The sequence below is a fragment of the Arabidopsis lyrata genome (assembly GCF_000004255.2).
Source record: "Arabidopsis lyrata subsp. lyrata unplaced genomic scaffold ARALYscaffold_3, whole genome shotgun sequence".
NCBI lineage: Eukaryota > Viridiplantae > Streptophyta > Magnoliopsida > Brassicales > Brassicaceae > Arabidopsis > Arabidopsis lyrata.
This window is the reverse complement of record NW_003302553.1, coordinates 589,822-607,791: the sequence shown is the minus strand read 5'-3', so window position 1 is coordinate 607,791 and position 17,970 is coordinate 589,822. Positions and strand designations below refer to the sequence as shown.

Sequence of the window (17,970 nt, the reverse complement as noted above, 5' to 3'; positions counted from 1 at the left end):
CTGAATAGTTTGGTCTAGCAATTGTGTTCTGTTGGTGTCGGATCCCGCACCAATAGTCCGGGACCAACCAAAGATTGCCACGTAATCAAGGTAACGGCCCACGAAGGATAAAGCCCATTAGACCCGTGAGTCGGAGGAACAGTCGAAGTGGTTATCACCACAAGGAGAGTCCGAAGTGACTGCACCTCGACATAAGTCCGGAGTCGAAGTCACAGTTAAGTTGGTCTAAGGATGTTTGGGCCGATTGGTGAAGCCCATGAAGATCGGAATCAACTCAAATTCAAGCGTTAAGCATTAAAGTCAAAGATCAAAACGGACGCATTTAAGAGGGAATAATTGTACTTAATTAGCCATTTAATTGACATTTTTCTATGTATAAATATAAGGGCGAATGGCCATGTAAAAGGGATCTCTCTCTCGAATAAGAAATACTATAGCAATTTTTGTAGCAATTCATAAGCTTTTTACATATTCATTTTTGTCCCTCAAGAGTAATCTTTCCTACTTAATAAAAATACTTGAGTGTGCGAATCCGACTTCCACATGTCCGTCTAAAGATTTTGTCTTTCTTCCTGCAGTGGAATCATTGTAGAGACATTCTATCTGGAAACTTGTCTGAAATCAATTGTGTTTATAGTCTCGTGACCTGAATCATCATCACTACAATTCACAAAAATTTCAATCCGCATAACAATTCATGAACTCTAAAGCTATGGTACCACACTGCCATTCATTAAAATTTCAACTCGACACAAATGGAGACAATACCATATTGTTTTAGAAATCATACAACCCCAAGATCCATCACATGGTAAGTAATACACAGTCGGACTATCGAATGATAGATCACCTTCGATATATAAATAGTTTTTCTCTCACGACCCAACTACAAGATTACATGAATATAGCAGCGGCTTGGGTTTTGAATTTAAATTAGTTTTGAGTTTGGGTAGAAATTGACGGGGGGTCTTAGTTTGGGTTGGAAAAACCCGCCCCCAAATAGTTGGGGTTGAAAATGGCCGTTTTTCCGCCACGTCAATGCCACGATATCGCTGACTCAGCAGCCGTTAAATCCCGAGCTAACACCGTCTTCTGTCGTGTTGAAATCGGCTAATTTTCATTAGTTTAGGTTTTGAATTTGAATTAGTTTTGAGTTTGGATAGAAATTGACGGGGGGTTTTAGTTTGGGTTGGAAAAACCCGCCCCCAAATAGTTGGGGTTGAAAATGGCCGTTTTCCCATTGATAACCTGACCACTTCCTAATTTAAATTCAAACGGATTAGCCCTTTCAAAACTCGAATCGAATACAGTTCCATCAGTAAGTTTCCCCTGCCACATAACACTAAGTTACACAACAAAAAGCAACACCAAACATTTCTTCATACCAATAATGAATCCAATTTTGTTATAAGATCTAGCCAAGCTTACCCTATAGTGCACCTTAATCGTATCACCTTTCACAAACACATTCAAAACCAGATCCAAATTCAAATTCCAAAAACAACAATGAAGAAATCAATTTCATAGCTAGAAACATTACACTAGATCGCTCGTTTTCTGATCGGAAATTAAAAAAGTTACCTTGACACCGATCTACAATTCCGACACATCTCCGGTCTTCTTGGCAAAACCTATAAACAGAAGAAGAAGAAGAAGAAGAAGAAGAAGAAGAAGAAGAAGAAGAAGAAGAAGAAGAAGAAGAAGAAGAAGAAGATATATAGGCGTAAAATTAGTTATACTGTTCAAAAAATTCATTTAACTATTTTTTATTATAAGCCCAAAATGAAAGACAACCCAATAACTAAAAGGCCCATGACTCGATTTATAATGCCCAATGCTTCTTCATACAGTTAAAGAAACAAAACTGTAAAGATCAAACTCAATATTCATCTGTTCTGTGTTTTATTTTTTATTTGTCAACCAAAAAAAAAAGAGCTTTGCGAACTCTTCTTATCCTCCTTTCAATTTAACAGAGTCATCAGCTTCAAGACGAAAGCTTTTCTCCAATTCCAATCTTCTTCACGAGCATGACACGTTCGTCTACTCTTGCGCTTGGTTGGTTTTCTTAGAATTTCGCCTTCTTTTTTTCGTTTTTGCACAAGAATGATCGACGCATGATTCGGATTCCAGGAAAGAGAATCCATGGCTACTTTCAATGTTCTTTGTAGCAATCGGTTTCTATTCAAAGGTGGTTATTCTCCGGATAAATCTATTAGAAAGTTGTCTTCGAGGAGTTGTGAGCTTAATGTTTGTGTAGCTAGAACCAGGAGGAATCAATCGTTTAGTTGCAGGAGACTTGGTGGGTTTCTGGAATTTGGTGATACCAGATTAGGGGTTAGAAATGGGTTTGTTTGTAATAGCGAGATTAAGCGACTTGTGAGTGGTGATTACGGAGATAAAGAGACTCGTATTGGTGAAAATGGTAGAAACAAAGGGAAGAGAAGAAGGTTTTCTCTTAGGCTTCGACCTAGATTACGATTAGTGAGAATGAGACTTGGGAGATTTGATTTCAGAGCATCAATGGAAGATTTTCGATATTTTTTGAAAAGGAATATCAAAAGAGTGATCTTGTCCACCGGTGTGGCTTTAATCTTTGGACTGTGTTATTTGTTCTTGAGGTTAACTGCTGTTCCGTCCCCATCCATTGTTCCTTATTCAGATTTCGTAACGAATCTTCGAGGTGGTTCTGTTTCAAAGGTTTTGCTCGAAGAAGGCTCTCGTCGAATCTATTACAACACTGATGAGAATGTTGAGGTTGTTGATGATGTTCACAAGTCTGAAACTTTAGAAGATCCGGCAATCCAAATTGATGGCGGCACAGTGAGGGAAGCTGTTACGAAAGACGGTACTCCGCGAAAGGTTCGAGCTTTGACTCCTGTGTGGAAGTATGTGACAAGAAAAGTCGATCATGATGAGAAGTTTCTTCTTAGCTTAATGAGAGAGAAAGGCATTACTTATAGTTCGGCTCCTCAATCTGCATTGATGTCAATGAGAACTACTTTGATAACAATCATCTCTCTGTGGATTCCTTTGACACCTCTTATGTGGCTTCTTTATCGGCAACTCTCAGCATCTAACAGCCCTGCGAAGAAACGACGGTCTAAAAATCCCACTGTTGGCTTCGATGATGTTGAGGGTGTTGATTCTGCTAAAGACGAGCTCGTGGAGGTAAAACGATACGTAAATGCAACGTTTATAGAATTAAGTTTGAAGTCCAACCTCCATGTGTTCTGTTTTTCTTTGTAGATAGTCTCATGTCTTCAAGGAAGTATAAACTACAAAAAACTAGGAGCAAGATTACCGAGAGGTGTGCTTTTGGTCGGTCCACCAGGGACCGGTAAAACCTTGTTGGCTCGGGCTGTAGCTGGAGAAGCGGGAGTTCCATTTTTCTCTGTCTCCGCTAGTGAGTTCGTTGAATTGTTTGTTGGAAGAGGCGCAGCGCGAATCAGAGATCTTTTCAATGCAGCCAGGAAAAACTCACCTTCCATTATATTCATTGATGAGCTTGATGCGGTTGGAGGAAAACGTGGTAGGAGTTTCAATGATGAACGTGACCAGACGCTAAACCAGGTAAAAAATCAACATTTAGAAGAAACCTTTTAACCATGTAGACGCCATTGCTGATATGCTTCCTTTGTAGTTGCTTACTGAGATGGATGGATTCGAGTCAGACACGAAAGTTATTGTAATTGCAGCAACTAACCGACCAGAAGCGTTAGACTCAGCTCTTTGTCGGCCTGGAAGGTTCTCTAGAAAAGTTGTGGTTGCAGAACCAGACCAAGAAGGCCGTCGGAAAATCTTGGCCGTACATTTGAGAGACGTCCCTCTAGAAGAAGATGCATTTCTCATATGTGATCTGGTTGCTTCTTTAACTCCCGGATTCGTAGGTGCTGATCTCGCCAACATTGTCAATGAAGCTGCATTGCTAGCTGCTCGAAGAGGTCAGTCTTTAAGTGACCTTATCAGCCCTTGCTTGATTTAAGTAGATATTCGATCTGGTTGCTTCCCGGGTTTGACCTTTTGGGATGGAAAGAAGAAGAAGCTGTGGTTTTTGGCTTAACCCACATTAGCGCTTTCTTGATTGTTTTCAGGAGGAGAAGCGGTGGCACGGGAAGATATAATGGAAGCGATAGAGAGGGCGAAATTCGGGATCAATGATAAGGAAGTGAGGCCAAGGACATTAGGAAATGAGCTAAGCAAGCTGTTCCCATGGATGCCATCTTTAGCTAGAAGGAACGGACCAGATCAAGACGGTTTACAAGGACCGTTAGGCTATCAAACTCTCAGCTAAACCAAAACAAGACAAACCGGTTAGAGAGCAAATCCATTGATACGAAGTTTCTTTGTATCTGAAATTTTTGGAAATGTACGTTTCTTGTGTTCCGATCTCTCTTTACATTGTAAGTTCAATTTTTGGTTTTAGATAAAACAAATTAAAATCTCTTAAATACATAGCCTAAAAATATATTATTTAAAACTATTTGAACTTGTGTACAAGAAACCTCGTTTACACATTAGCTGACCTTGTTTGATGCTAATCCAATAACGAAATTATTCCAAGCATCTCTCTCATCCATGGAAACTAAATGAGAAATCCCAAATATATCTTATTATTCTTTTAATGGTTATTTTTCGGAATAACGAGATGGAACTTCCCGCGACAAAGTTACGAATAGGATTAGTGATATTTCCTCTTATTCTACTTACAATAGCTCCAATCCTTTATCTCTTTTTTGGTTATCCTATCTATTATTCAACATCATCAATATACAAACATTTATCGAATTCATCATCATCGGCAATATCTTATCCATCGCCGCTTCCATCTAGGTATAATCATTCATCTAGTTCATCATCATCAGATTATTATAAGACATCATCATCAGAAGATTCAGAACCATCGTTGTATGATAATGGTTATGACGACACATATCATGATCCCAAGTCATCATCTTTGCATAACAATGATCGTCTATCCATCTCATCATTGAATGTTGATCATCAAGAAACTCCTAAGAAAGAGCGTCGCCGGAAAAAGAGAAAACGGAACTGCGATATATTCTCCGGCGAGTGGATCCCAAACCCTGAAGCCCCGTACTACACAAACACGACATGCAGGGCGATACACGAACACCAAAACTGCATGAAGTTTGGGAGACCTGATTTAGGTTTCATGAAATGGAGATGGAAACCAAAAGAATGTGAGCTTCCTCTGTTTGATCCTTACGAGTTTCTGGAGATAGTTAGAGGAAAAAGAATGGCGTTTGTTGGTGACTCCGTTAGCAGAAACCACGTTCAGTCTTTGATCTGCCTACTCTCTCGGGTACCAATTCTCTCATGCTTATTCATTTTATGACAATACTTAATTCATTTAATATACATTACTTGCTTTTCAAGTATTTCACTATTCACTATTTCCCCTTGATTATATTTTTTAAAAAAATTTTCAGTTGGTTGACAAAAAAAAACTATAGTTTGTGATTTAAGATTTTCAATAGTTAGCACGTTCGAGTTTTTCTAATGGTCATCATTGCAACTGTTCCCACCAAATTAAATAAATTCATGCAAATGTAACCTTAGTTTAAATATTCATTTCAGGTGGAACATCCTGAGGATGACTCACAACAGGACTTTAATTTCCAAAGATGGAAATACAAAACGTACAACTTCACGATTGCCACATTTTGGACAACCCATTTGGTTCGTGCTGAAGAAACCGAGACTGGTCCGGCAGGTCCTAATTCATTTTACAATCTCTACCTCGACGAACCTGACCCAACTTGGGCTTCCCAAATCGTTGAGTTCGATTACATCATCATCTCCTCTGGACAATGGTTTTTCCGACCACTCTTCCTTTTCGACAAACAAAAAAGGATAGGATGCTTGTATTGTTACATTCCCGGAGTCAGAAATGTCGGGGCACATTTCGCGTATAGAAGAGCATTGAGAACAACGTTTAAGACCATTCTTGGATTAGAGAATTTTAAAGGAGAAGTGTTTCTAAGGACATTTGCACCTTCACATTTTGAAGATGGAGAATGGGATAAAGGTGGAAATTGCTTGAAAAAGCGACCCTATAGGTATATTGTTCATCCGACATTATAGTTTTCTTCTAGAATAAGCATTAGGACTTTTGTGGTTTAGTTCGATTTTATACGGTTCAATCATTCGTCACCTCCTAACAGAGAACATCTATTTGGGTTTCTTTTGTGTTTAGGAGCAATGAGACAGAGTTAGAAGGTATGAATCTAGAGACACACAGCATCCAACTCGATGAATTTCGCATTGCGAAAAGAGACAAAAACAAAAATAATGGATTGAATTTGAGATTACTAGATGTAACACAAGTGATGTTGTTAAGACCAGATGGACATCCGAGCAGATTTGGACATAGACCGGAAGAGAAAGTTGTATTATATAATGACTGTGTACATTGGTGTCTTCCAGGTCCAATTGATTCATGGAACGATTTTTTACTAGATATGTTAAAAAATAGAGATTTAACGAGATTAAAATAGTATTAGAATCTAAATTTTCTCAACAAACCCCGTTTTGATCAGTTGTAATTATATACTAGTATGTTTGGTTAATTACGATATGGTATTTAGAAGATCTCTTCTCTTTTTGGCACAAGTTTCATATTATATGAGATATAAACTTTTTAAGTAATCTAAGATCTTAATAACACATTCAAAATTTAATTATATGTATCTAATAAACTGGTATAAATAACTAATGACATAAAGTAAAACTTGAATAATCGGCTATATTTTCAAAATCAAGTCAACGTTTTCCAAGTAACTTGTCAAATGTCAACCGTACATACATTCATGTGTATGTTTACATCAAGAGGTCCATGCAATGATTTAAGAATTCAAATAAATAAAGTCTATTTGAATTAGGAAAATAATCTAGACGTATTTGACACAACATTAAAATTTATTAAAAGAATAATAGTCATAACGTATGAATACAAATTATACAACTTTTACAAACAAGAAAACAAACGAAAATAGTCAACCCACCATGAAAACGCTACCGTTTCTTGTTGGTTTAAATGTAAATCACCGGCGATCAACGCTACCGGTAACAAGATATCCAATCCCGTGACGCCTCGCCGGAAAAACCATAAACAAAAGACTACACATAACCCCAACACCCACCGGAACAATGTCCAAGACATGTTTCGTCTCTGCCTCCGGCGACGGACAAAAGCAATCAGTTATATACTTATCTCTCAACGCAACCGCTCCAAACACTAAAACCGACAACGTAGCGTGGATCCAATCAACGACCCGCATCCGATATTTGGCTAAATCGGGTAAACCCAATCCGGACGGGTCAGGATAGTCAACGACCCACATGCCTTTGAACGTGACGAAACCGAAGTAGATTGTTCCATCCTCGGCTTTAACGCTATCGGTGAAGGAGCTGACGAAGCAAGACGCGGCTAAGAGGAAGAGGAGAACGGCGGTTAGGAAACGCGTTGCGTGGTCGCAAACGCCGTTTGAAGTGAAAACCGGCGTTAGGAGTTGAAACGCGAGGAGTGTTCCCGTTGGTAGGAGGTTTGAGAGATTGGCTGCTGACGTCAGGGTGTTTGACATGGCTCGCTGAGATATCGACATCTGTCTCTTGAGCACCCGTGAATCTGACGGTGTCTGATCGGAAAACTCGTCGAGCTCCGGAGCAGGAGTGTTTGCGTTTCTTAGCCGTAGGGCAGACATCTTTTTAATTTTGATTATTTTTAGGTTTCGTTGGATTGAGCATTGGTGATGATAATGATGATGATGTTTTTTATAGATGCTAAGACATAGAAAACAGCTAATCATAACTTAGTTTACGCATAATGGATTGTCTGTATTTAATTATTCTCTCGGTTAAAAAAAAAAAAAAAAATTATTCTCTCGGTTCGGTTAACTTATACGATTAATATTGTACATAAAAAATAATACGAAGACTTTTAAAAGTTTGAACTAGATAGAACATAACACCAATTTGAACTAGATAGAAGATGAAAGAAACCCGCAATGCATATTGTCCTAATCATACAACAGCAGATTCATAACATATAGAAAATTATCTATTGAAAATTACTCGTGGAGGATGGGCTGAATCCAGAGATCAGAAATCAAACCGTCATAAGAGAGTGTTGAGAAGGTTTGGTCGGGAATATTGTAGAGATAAACCTGATTCAATTCAAAGAAGTAGATGGAGTTGGGCTTAAGTCCGGGATACATTCTCGCGGGGACACAGAAAGGCTCGTTCCTTCCTAGAAGATGCAGAGATCCCCAATGTCTTGGACATAAGACTCCACCCGCGTAGTTGGATGACGCATATACAACATGAACCACCTAGTCCCGGTTTTCACCTCCGAACGATCCAAGTCTCGCGTCTCCCCAGGGAAGACGGGTTTCCCCTTAGAGGTTTGCAGAGCGTATTTGACAATGATGAATAAATCGCCAGAGGGTGACTCCACCAACTGTTTGCTCCGAGTGCACCTTCTCAGAAGCTCGAACTCATACTCTCCCATCTTTGGATGCTTTAAGGGTCCGAATTGACGGTAATAAGTCAGGCAAGGGAAGCTAGGTTCGGGCATATTCCTACCGTCCTTGCGGAAGAATGTATCAATGGGAGGCGTGAGATAAAAGGTGGCATCGTTATTGGAGTAGAAAACGAATGATTTGCTGGCTCGGCTGGAAAGAGACAGCTCGTGGCGCCATTGACCGTCACGGATTGTACAGTAGGAGACAAAGCTTCCCCAAAATTTGACGGCTAGGATACATTCTTGGTCAGGGTTATCAGGGGAAGAGGAGAGAGAGACGTTACGAACCTGAGAAGTCGCCATGGACTTTGAAAGGTCAGGAGCATGGTAAGAAGGATAGGGAGGGATATGACTTTGTGAGTGGATTTGGGAGCTGAGGGATTGAACATGTTGGTGAGATGTACGGTTAGATCTTCTTCGTTCATCCTGATCATCCAACCACGAGAAGATCCGATGTTGCTTGAAAGGTAGATGCTTTCAGGGATCCTCTGCTCTGCCATCGTCACTCGTTTCTGATTTATTGGGTCGTAGTAGTTGAAATTCGCTAATTTGTATCTCTTGCTTAATCTTCTGATACCATCCATCGAGAGTAGCATATATGGAGCTGGTGATAAAGAAGATGACGTCGTCAACAAGCGAATTCCTCCTCTTCGAATCTGACTTCGAGAAGAGAAGAGAGAGAGGTCAAAGAACCCTACTCGCGACATTCTTTTCACCAAAAGCAAGTAAGCAACGACGACATTATTAATTATTATCCTCACTCTTTCTCCTCATCTGTGGCCAATTTAGGGTTGCTTCAACACGAGATTGATGGCTTCTGTCTACAGTTGCCTGTTGGATCACATTTTCTTGGGCTTCTTCGTTTTTAGCCCACTTAGGTTGAGCCCAGCTTATATATGTTATGATTTAAACCCAACACTGTTTTGCTCATCTGTTCTGCCTGTTTTCTCGTTTGCAGTTTTTTTTTCTTTTGGCTAAGTCAGTAAAGACCACACAATTTTGTTTGCCATTTTCGCCGGAGCAGGCTGTGACACTAGCCATGGTGCTTGACAAATTTTTGAACACCATACTCATGCAATAATCGTGGATAGAGATAGAATGATGCATCATATTATCCTAATCATGACAAGAGCAAATCCAGGACTAACACTTGATGTGAATTAAATGAGAGATTACTAGTGCAGGATTGGGGGAAGCCAAAAAGGCGTAAGCAGATGCTCTTGATTAGGGAGTTGATCGATGTTGTGGGTGGCAATATCATACACAGAAACGTGAGTCTTCTCGGTGAAGTAGATGGAGTTAGGCTTAAGGCCAGGGTACACACTGGCGGGGATACAGAAGGGTTCGTTCTTACCAAAGAAAATGCAGAAATCTCCAATGTCTGCCACGTAAGATTCGGCTCCTTTGTCAATGTCGTGCTTGTACAGCTCAAACCGCTAGGTCTCTAGCTCATAGACATCAGATTCCTTTTGGCAGAATAAGATGTGTTTCTTCACCGTTTGCATGTACCGCATGATGGTAAAAATGTCGCCAGAGGGTGTCTCCACCAAGAATCTGCTGTCGCCAGAGGGTGTCTCCACCAAGAATCTGCTGTCGCCGCCGGAGCACCCTAGCAGCAGCTTAAGCTCGGAATCCGACAACTTCCCCGGTGGCTCAAAAGGTCCGAGTTGCATGAAATAAGCAACAAGAGGGAATCCGTGTTTGTCCTTATGTTCGTATTGTTCAAAGTTTCGGGAGTGATCTGACCGTACAGCAGTCGACGGCGTGATGTAGAATATCGAAGCTGTGTTGGAGTAAATGAGGGAGGAAGCCTTGAAAGCGAAGGGAAGAGAGTTAATGTGTGACCATGACCATGACGAGTCATCATCACTGGGACTGCGTCTACAAAAGGAGATGCAGCTTCCCCAAAACTTAATGGCAGCGATGCAGTCTTCTTGGTCAGGGGAAGATGAGAGAGATACGTTACGAACAAGCTCAGTCAAAGGTGTGGACTCCGACGGGTCGAGAGAATAAGGCAAAGGAACAAGGGGAGGCAGAGAGATGACCTTGCGAGCGGATTTGGGAACTGAGGGATTCAACATGTACGGTTAGATCTTCGTTGTTCATTCGAATCATCCAGCCACGTGAAGATCCTATGTTTCGAGAAAGGTGGATGCTTTCGGGGATCCTCTGCTCTTCCATGCTCACTCGTCTCTTCTTCACCAAATCGTAGTAATTGAAATTCACGACTCTCTCTACACTGCCGTCGCCAGGAGAGTCTCCTCCGACAACATCATCCATGTGAAGTAACAGACATGGGTATGATGGTAAAGATGACGTCGTCAACAAACGAATCCCTCTTCGAATCTGACATTGACTGATATGAATTCTGAAACCAGCTAATTTGGATATCCTCCTTGCCAACATTTCTTGTCTTAGACCCCGCAAATCCGTCTTAAACCAGCTAATTAGGGTTTCTTTTTCAGTGCTCTGTTTTGTCCCTTTTTGATCATTTTCTTTCTTTGGAAAAATTGCAGAAAACCCTCATTTATTATTTTAATATTTTTTTAAAAGTCACTAAAATAAAGTCCACAAACAAACAACTGATTGCCAAAACGTCGTCGCTCTTGCAAGATTCCACAGGTAAGTAAAGGAAAAAGTGGACCAAAGAAACAAAACCCATACAAAAGTCAGAATCTAAATCTCTCTCCGGCGATCTCATCCATGGCGGAAGGCGGCGAAGATCCCCAGCGGTTGAAGAAAATTGCGGCGGCTGCCTTCGACTACGAAAACGACGCTCGATGGGCTGATTACTGGTCCAATATCCTCATCCCTCCTCACATGGCTTCTCGTCCCGAGGTCGTCGACCATTTCAAGCGCAAATTCTACCAACGCTACATCGTCAGTACTATCTTCCCTACTCTTGAATTTGCTTTTCTATTCTTCGTTACTTTGAGTTTCGAGTTTGACTCTGTCTTGTGTGCGCTACTGATTTGGGGATTTGTGTGTGAACTTTGAATCTTAGGTTTTACAAGTGTGTTTGTTGATTTTACGATTGGGAAGTTTTGATGTTCTTTCTGCTAATTTGCTTTGTCCTTGGGTCCGAATCTCCTCGTGATTAGGTTATTAAGCGGATGGTAGGGCTTTTCAAGTTTTCATTGAACACTGTGCTCACTTTGTTGATTTCATATTCGTTGGGTCTTGTTTATAATATGTGAAGCCCTCGTGTTCTTCTTCTTTTCTTTTCCCTATGAAGATTTCCTTTTAAATGTATTGATCTGGATTTGTTTCTAAATCTGGGTGCTTACACTGCCATGGCCTTTTTTTTTGTAGGATCCTGATCTTGTTGTGGAGCCTATGTCGACTTCATCTTCGTCTTCACAATCTGCCAGACCATCTGCTACATCTGCATCTTCTAATGCAAATGAACAAGTTCGTTCACGGAACTCAGGTCAACTTTCTTTGTCTGATATATTCTTGAAATCAGATGAGCTTTTCTTATTACTACCAAAGACTGACTTAATTGTGTGCCTCAGGATCGGTTCCTCGAACCTCTGGGCCATCTGCTACGACAGGTGCAAACCCAAGTTCAATGCGCTGGGATCAGCAGACGATTCAGTTTTCAGTCAATGCTTGGGTAAGATAATATTTTCCAGTTGCAGTTTCTTGTTCGTATTGCACAATTCTAAAAAAAGATCTAGCTCTTTATTAGGGCTGTGAGTTGGGATTGCTGTTGCTATCTGCTGTTCACTCCTTAACTTGGACAGTAATGAGATGGTGTATGGTGTATTGTCGTCATCTTTATGTTCTTCTGTCTTGCTGAATGTTTGTTGTGTACTCAGATATGAACTAAGGGAGACTAATGCTTTTTGTCTGGCATGCTGCACGTAACTATTTCCCGTTTCATGTCTCTAAATCCATTACATCGTTTGCAGGTTTTTGTTATAGCTGTGCTGGCAGTGCTACCACTAATACCAAAGAACCTCTCAAATAGGGCTTATCGTCTATCTTTCATGGGAACTGCGTGCTCATCTCTATATTCCTTATACTCCTTATACGGGGTAAGCCATGTGATTTCACTTTTTTTTTTTTCTCTCTAGTGATCATGCAATGCAAAATTTTGTTACATATGAATTCCTATTTTATAATCTGCAGAGGCCAAGGGCATGGAATATGCAAGGGCTACAAATTTATTTTCAGTCAATTGTGGCAGCAAAGGATTTCATCTATTTCATCTACTGCCTTACATTCGTCACTTCACATCTCTGTCTCAAGTGTAAGAATTGATTGAAAACTCTCTTGTGAATTTCTTCAAATCACATACATTCTTATGACTAGTCTCCTTATCAATCTGTTGTAGTTGCTTTGATTCCCATCTTGTGCCGGGCACTTGAACAAGTAGCCAAGTTCTTGAGGCGTAACTTTGGTCGGTCCACTATATACAGGTAGTTACATCCAGCTGATTAGCAGGTTTTAATGTAGTAGTCGGTTCCATGTGTGGATTCTTACTGATGCTTATGTCGTTCTATGTGTCTTGTTCTGTAATGGTTATCAGAAAGTACTTGGAAGACCCTTGTGTGTGGGTGGAGTCAAACACTACTACCCTCAACATCCTGTCATCGCAGGCTGAGATAGCCATTGGCTTCCTTCTGATCATATCTCTACTCTCGTACGCTCTTTGAACCTGTTAGAAGCGATAATAGTTTATTCGCACTATGTTCCCAGCTTTGCATTAGCTGGTTTCGCTTATCTGAACAAAATTGTCATTTTACTTACTGCAGATGGCAACGCAACATTATACAGACGTTCATGTACTGGCAGGTGCGTCTCTTCTTTTGGTTATAGTCATCAGTTATTTGTGATGGCTCAACATCTCCAAGTAGAACCCCTGTATTCTTTGTTTAATTTGATCAAGTGAACATATAGGAACAACCATTTTCATAAAAACACCTTTTTTGTTGCTTTGTTGATGATCTTAGTCTCTGAAAGTGTTAGATGGGCTAAGAGCATTAGGTTAGTAATGAGAACTGTGTTTTGCTTCTTTTGTTAAAAATCTTTTGTTTGTGTCATGAGAATCCGTCAAATTCAAAACCCTTTTCGTCATATTCTTCTGGAGCAAAGATATAGGTAGTTTCCAGGATTGTTGGTTGGAGAGTTGTTCTCATGAAATGGGTTTTGTTATTTTGGTGGCAGCTATTGAAGCTGATGTATCAAGCACCGGTAACAGCGGGTTACCACCAGAGCACATGGAGCAAAATCGGGAGGACAGTGACTCCGATTATCCAACGTTACGCTCCCTTCTTGAACACTCCGGTGAGTGCCGTTCAGAGATGGTGGTTCAGGTGATAAAAACAAACAAAATGCAGAGATGACTTTTGAAACCCATTGGAAAAACCAGAAGATTATAGCGTTTAACAATCCATCTTTCATTTCATCTTCAGCGTAAAGTAGATTCTTCTTCTCTTTAAACGTTTTTATTTTTTTCGCTAAACCCTGAAATAAAAATCTCTTATTACTAAAGATTTTGACTTACTTTGGGTTTCTAGTTTAGTTATATATATGTGACTAATTGCCTTTCACCTTTTGCATAGGGATCATTTGAAGATTTTATAAAATCTGATTATATGAGTGATTATATAACTTTTTCTCAAATATCAAAATCATCTAAAATATCATCTGGCCCCTAGAAAATCGGTTTTATTGTGTAAGCTAAAATTATCGTATTTATTAAAAGGTGATATTTATAGGAATTATAGTTGATTGGTTTGTGAGTCGTTACACATGTATGTAGATGAGTGTTTTTGTTCGAAAAAAAGAAATCTAAAATAATGTACATTGGGGAGAGGAGTATTAGTATTATTTAGATAAACCAAATTTGGGAAGAAGGGATTTTAATCATTGATTCAGATTCCCTTCATTGGTGCGCGTGCCACCGCATAAATCACCCAACACGTTCCAAAGTCTAGTACCAGCAACACCACGTGGCGTTCATACACAACTATACGAATACGAGTGTCGAGACATCAAAACACCAATAGCGTTTACGTTAGTGGTTACTCTATTTTGCGTTCGAACGCAATTCATCATTCTAATCACAATTTTATACTAATATTTGCTGCAGCACTCCTCAAAGTGCTGTTAAAAGAAAAGAAAACTCCTCGAAGTACCATTATTAATGAATACTCCGTAGTAGATTACAAAAAAGAACTTGACACGACGCCGTTTTGAACTCATTATATCTTTGAGAGAGAGAGGGAGAGCCGCACAGGAGTGAAAGCTTTTCAAATATTTGAAATAATAAAACAGAGCCGATCAATTTTAAAAGCAAAGACACGAGGAGGAGGAGGAAGGAAACAAAACTCGAGATCCAATCATTCTCCGACTAATTTCACGGCGGAGATGCAGTTGTCTCCGGAACGATGCCGTCCGATGTCTTTAACAGCGTCGGAAATCAAAGAGGCTTGCTCAGCGAATTCCGACGAAATGGAGCTGCTTCACGGCTCCAACAGGTTATCTTCACCGGAACATGTTCGTAGAAGAGTCTCTGGGAATTCTTCTGCGGAAGGTTCGCCTCGAATTTGTCGGCAGCAGTCGTTCGGTCGCGACATAGGCCATGCAGCTGCCGAGACGTATTTAATTACTCGGCTTAGCTTCAACCTTCTTGGATATCTCGGGTACTCAATTCGAATTCTCCCCCCCAATTTTGTTTAATTTTGTTTCTAGAGCTCACAATTAGTCTTCTGGATGAATTATTCTTAGCACAATTTTTATGATAATAAAATGAGTTTTCTGATAATTAATAATTTAGGACATGTGATGATGTTTCAGTTTTTGATTTTGTCGGATTCTCTGTAAGAAAAGTTCTATTTTAATTGTTAAAAGTTTTTGTTCAGGGTAGGTTACCGGTGGATCACAAGATTACTAGCTCTTGCTTGTTATGCAATGCTCCTTATGCCTGGTTTCCTTCAAGGTTATCCCATCTTCGTTGCTCTGTCTCTTTAACGAGCTGTTTTACACTAACAAAGCTTTGTTATTTTCTTCTGCAGTTGCATATCTTTATTTTTTCTCATCTCAAGTCAGGAGGAGTATAGTTTATGGAGGTCATCCAAGGAATAGGTATCTCAGTCTTCTTCTTTCACTTCATATCACAAATGATTGGTATTTAGTACATGTCATTGATTATTTGGCAGGCTGGATTTGTACTTACCGCCAACTAATGATGGCCTGAAGCCGGTTGTTGTTTTCGTGACTGGTGGAGCTTGGATTATTGGGTAAGCAATTCACGGTTCTTGTATCGTGGTTAACATCTTCTTTCATAAGATAAAAGTCACACTCATAGTTTCATACTTGCCTATCCTTTTAGTTACAAAGCTTGGGGTTCTCTCTTGGGGCTGCAGCTAGCAGAAAGGGACATAATTGTGGCATGTCTAGATTACAGGTAAGCAAAGTTATCAATTCCTTACCATTGTTACTTGTCCTGGATTCTATCAGTGTAGAATGAAATCAAATCTATATCAGCTTGGAGCTATTTAGGAATTAAAACTTTATTAATAATATGCAAGCATCCAATGCATTAACCAAGCAATCCCCTGTATTTGTTTCAGAAACTTTCCTCAGGGCACAATTAGTGATATGGTAAGTGATGCCGCGCAAGGAATCTCATTTGTCTGCAATAACATCTCTGCATTTGGAGGTGATCCTAACAGGTTAGAGCTCATCAACTCTTTTTTTGTTCAATTTTCTATCTTTCATGGGCTCCTGTGACCGAACCAGTGTCTTCTTGTGTGTGTAGAATCTATTTGATGGGGCAATCAGCTGGTGCACATATCTCTTCTTGTGCTCTCTTTGAGCAAGCTATTAAAGAATCAAGACGGGAGAGCATCTCATGGAGTGTATCTCAGATAAAAGCTTACTTTGGTTTATCTGGAGGGTATATTTCTAAACTTGGTGTTACTATGAAGCTTAAAACTTTTTTCAAAGGGTTTCTTTTCCAGTAATCAGAATCTACTCACCATTTGCAAACTTGAACAGGTACAATCTCTTCAATCTGGTTGAACACTTCCACAACCGGGGCTTGTATCGTTCAATTTTCCTAAGGTAAACCATCTGATCAATCATGTCTTTCTAACGTTGCATCTTCCAAATAACCCAAAACCTAGAATGGAATCAATTGTATCTAAAAAACAACAACTTTCATCAGATTGAGAGAAGAAGACGAAAAATTAAATAATAAAGAGCTAGCAACATGTATACTATTTCACTTTTTTTAGAGTTTTTCAGCCAATCAGAAGGCTCTATTTCAGACCCACTCGCACAAAGTGCGCGTTGCGCGAGTGTGAGCAATTCTGTAGGTGTACTACCCCTTTCCAAATCATGCCTTTTTCAATCGACGCACTTGTCTTCAAAATCCCCATCGCGTGAATATTTTTTTGTTTTCTTCTCTTAACCAGTGTAAACCGAACCCAAAAACAATTCTAATTTCAATACCATGTAAACCAAACCGAAATCAATTGTAATTTCAATACCATGTAAACCGTGACTTATGACTCTCTTTTTTCATCAACTCGCAGCATAATGGAAGGAGAAGAGTCCTTTGAACAATTCTCTCCTGAAGTGAGATTGAAAGACCTGAGTGTAAGAAAAGCTGCAGCCCTCTTACCTTATATTACACTCTTTCATGGATCCGCAGATTATTCAATTCCACCTGAAGCAAGGTTAGCTCACTCTCTTTTATATATATATATATATATATATATTACATATATGAAGCCACCAATCCAACTATATGCTAGTCATCTTCTTAGACCAGAAAAGTGTTCTTTCTTTTGTAGCAAAACTTTTACAGATGCTCTTCGAGCTGCTGAAGTGAAAGCTGAGCTAGTTATGTACAAGGGTAAAACTCATACCGATCTATTTCTTCAGGTAAGCAATAGAAACTACTACCATTAAAGATCATATTCTACATACATAGCTCAATGTTGTCTAAACACATTACAATTTCATTGCAAGGATCCTCTGAGAGGCGGTAAAGATGAGCTATTTGATCATATAGTCTCTATGATACACGCCGATGACAGTTACGCATTGAGAAATGATGCTGTTGCGCCACCGAGAAAACGGCTTGTTCCAGAGTTCTTGCTGAAACTGGCCGGCAAGGTCAGCCCTTTTTGAATAGAAAAACTAAATCTTCGATACGGTTCTGGTAGCTTCTTGATATTCGATGTATTTGTTGTTGTTTGTTGTTCTGTGTTTTCTTCTTCTTCGATTTGTATATTTTGATAGCAACTCTCACATGTTGATGTGATTGAAGGCTAAGTCTCTTTTCATCGGTAAATATATCTAGAGCTCAAAATAAATGGATTTCATCCATCCACTGATCGAAAAGCGTCAAACTGAAGCAACCTCTCAGATTATCAGAGTATCATATTCAGATATTCTGGCTTGCAAAT

The 17,970-nt window shown here is 39.7% G+C and overlaps 6 protein-coding genes across 7 annotated transcripts; 4 read left to right on the top strand and 2 right to left on the bottom strand.

Moving 5' to 3' along the window:
* Positions 1 to 1,902: 1,902 nt before the first annotated feature.
* On the top strand, positions 1,903 to 4,448 carry LOC9320386 (probable inactive ATP-dependent zinc metalloprotease FTSHI 3, chloroplastic). Its single transcript, XM_002884274.2, has 4 exons — positions 1,903 to 3,168; positions 3,247 to 3,570; positions 3,641 to 3,941; positions 4,092 to 4,448. Exons 1-4 carry the CDS (start codon positions 2,143 to 2,145, stop codon positions 4,289 to 4,291), a joined length of 1,851 nt encoding a protein of 616 aa, XP_002884320.1. The 5' UTR covers positions 1,903 to 2,142; the 3' UTR covers positions 4,292 to 4,448.
* An 87-nt stretch (positions 4,449 to 4,535) lies between these two features.
* Positions 4,536 to 6,590, top strand: LOC9318297 (protein trichome birefringence-like 20). The gene is made up of 3 exons (XM_021031239.1): positions 4,536 to 5,323; positions 5,599 to 6,080; positions 6,218 to 6,590. Exons 1-3 carry the CDS (start codon positions 4,622 to 4,624, stop codon positions 6,516 to 6,518), a joined length of 1,485 nt encoding a protein of 494 aa, XP_020886898.1. The 5' UTR covers positions 4,536 to 4,621; the 3' UTR covers positions 6,519 to 6,590.
* A 331-nt stretch (positions 6,591 to 6,921) lies between these two features.
* Positions 6,922 to 7,890, bottom strand: LOC9318296. Its single transcript, XM_002882183.2, has one exon. The coding sequence runs from the start codon at positions 7,827 to 7,829 to the stop codon at positions 7,065 to 7,067; it is 765 nt and encodes a 254-aa protein (XP_002882229.2). The 5' UTR covers positions 7,830 to 7,890; the 3' UTR covers positions 6,922 to 7,064.
* Positions 7,891 to 9,632: 1,742 nt separating this feature from the next.
* On the bottom strand, positions 9,633 to 11,001 carry LOC9320385. The gene is made up of 2 exons (XM_021031257.1): positions 10,113 to 11,001; positions 9,633 to 10,079 (listed from the first exon to the last, which is right to left on the bottom strand). The coding sequence occupies exons 1-2, from the start codon at positions 10,621 to 10,623 to the stop codon at positions 9,979 to 9,981; spliced, it is 612 nt and encodes a 203-aa protein (XP_020886916.1). The 5' UTR covers positions 10,624 to 11,001; the 3' UTR covers positions 9,633 to 9,978.
* Positions 11,002 to 11,121: 120 nt separating this feature from the next.
* Positions 11,122 to 14,071, top strand: LOC9320384. Its single transcript, XM_002884272.2, has 9 exons — positions 11,122 to 11,422; positions 11,855 to 11,972; positions 12,058 to 12,158; positions 12,457 to 12,582; positions 12,677 to 12,797; positions 12,882 to 12,966; positions 13,077 to 13,190; positions 13,303 to 13,342; positions 13,715 to 14,071. Exons 1-9 carry the CDS (start codon positions 11,246 to 11,248, stop codon positions 13,865 to 13,867), a joined length of 1,035 nt encoding a protein of 344 aa, XP_002884318.1. The 5' UTR covers positions 11,122 to 11,245; the 3' UTR covers positions 13,868 to 14,071.
* A 78-nt stretch (positions 14,072 to 14,149) lies between these two features.
* LOC9318295 (probable isoprenylcysteine alpha-carbonyl methylesterase ICMEL2) lies at positions 14,150 to 17,898 on the top strand. 2 transcript variants are annotated; one of them, XR_002333250.1, is made up of 11 exons: positions 14,150 to 15,195; positions 15,415 to 15,491; positions 15,568 to 15,637; positions 15,712 to 15,792; positions 15,885 to 15,959; positions 16,126 to 16,227; positions 16,314 to 16,451; positions 16,553 to 16,618; positions 17,092 to 17,235; positions 17,336 to 17,443; positions 17,531 to 17,621. XR_002333250.1 is itself a non-coding variant. In XM_002884271.2 (11 exons), the coding sequence occupies exons 1-11, from the start codon at positions 14,921 to 14,923 to the stop codon at positions 17,690 to 17,692; spliced, it is 1,281 nt and encodes a 426-aa protein (XP_002884317.1). In that variant the 5' UTR covers positions 14,150 to 14,920; the 3' UTR covers positions 17,693 to 17,898. The 2 variants fall into 2 exon arrangements, 1 of the variants encoding a protein (XP_002884317.1); XM_002884271.2 differs by having other exon boundaries at positions 17,353 to 17,443; positions 17,531 to 17,898.
* Positions 17,899 to 17,970: the final 72 nt, after the last annotated feature.

Coding starts and splice junctions, on each gene's coding strand:
- LOC9320386 (XM_002884274.2), top strand. CDS start 2,143: ATGGCTACTTTCAATGTTCTTTGTAGCAATCGGTTTCTATTCAAAGGT. Junction 3,169..3,246: donor CTAAAGACGAGCTCGTGGAG/GTAAAACGATAC, acceptor TTTTCTTTGTAG/ATAGTCTCATGTCTTCAAGG. Junction 3,571..3,640: donor GTGACCAGACGCTAAACCAG/GTAAAAAATCAA, acceptor CTTCCTTTGTAG/TTGCTTACTGAGATGGATGG.
- LOC9318297 (XM_021031239.1), top strand. CDS start 4,622: ATGGTTATTTTTCGGAATAACGAGATGGAACTTCCCGCGACAAAGTTA. Junction 5,324..5,598: donor TGATCTGCCTACTCTCTCGG/GTACCAATTCTC, acceptor TATTCATTTCAG/GTGGAACATCCTGAGGATGA. Junction 6,081..6,217: donor TTGAAAAAGCGACCCTATAG/GTATATTGTTCA, acceptor TTTTGTGTTTAG/GAGCAATGAGACAGAGTTAG.
- LOC9318296 (XM_002882183.2), bottom strand. CDS start 7,829: ATGATTAGCTGTTTTCTATGTCTTAGCATCTATAAAAAACATCATCAT.
- LOC9320385 (XM_021031257.1), bottom strand. CDS start 10,623: ATGTTGAATCCCTCAGTTCCCAAATCCGCTCGCAAGGTCATCTCTCTG. Junction 10,080..10,112: donor CAGATTCTTGGTGGAGACAC/CCTCTGGCGACA, acceptor TGGTGGAGACAC/CCTCTGGCGACATTTTTACC.
- LOC9320384 (XM_002884272.2), top strand. CDS start 11,246: ATGGCGGAAGGCGGCGAAGATCCCCAGCGGTTGAAGAAAATTGCGGCG. Junction 12,583..12,676: donor CCTTATACTCCTTATACGGG/GTAAGCCATGTG, acceptor TATAATCTGCAG/AGGCCAAGGGCATGGAATAT. Junction 12,798..12,881: donor TTCACATCTCTGTCTCAAGT/GTAAGAATTGAT, acceptor AATCTGTTGTAG/TTGCTTTGATTCCCATCTTG.
- LOC9318295 (XM_002884271.2), top strand. CDS start 14,921: ATGCAGTTGTCTCCGGAACGATGCCGTCCGATGTCTTTAACAGCGTCG. Junction 16,228..16,313: donor TTTGGAGGTGATCCTAACAG/GTTAGAGCTCAT, acceptor TTGTGTGTGTAG/AATCTATTTGATGGGGCAAT. Junction 16,619..17,091: donor TATCGTTCAATTTTCCTAAG/GTAAACCATCTG, acceptor ATCAACTCGCAG/CATAATGGAAGGAGAAGAGT.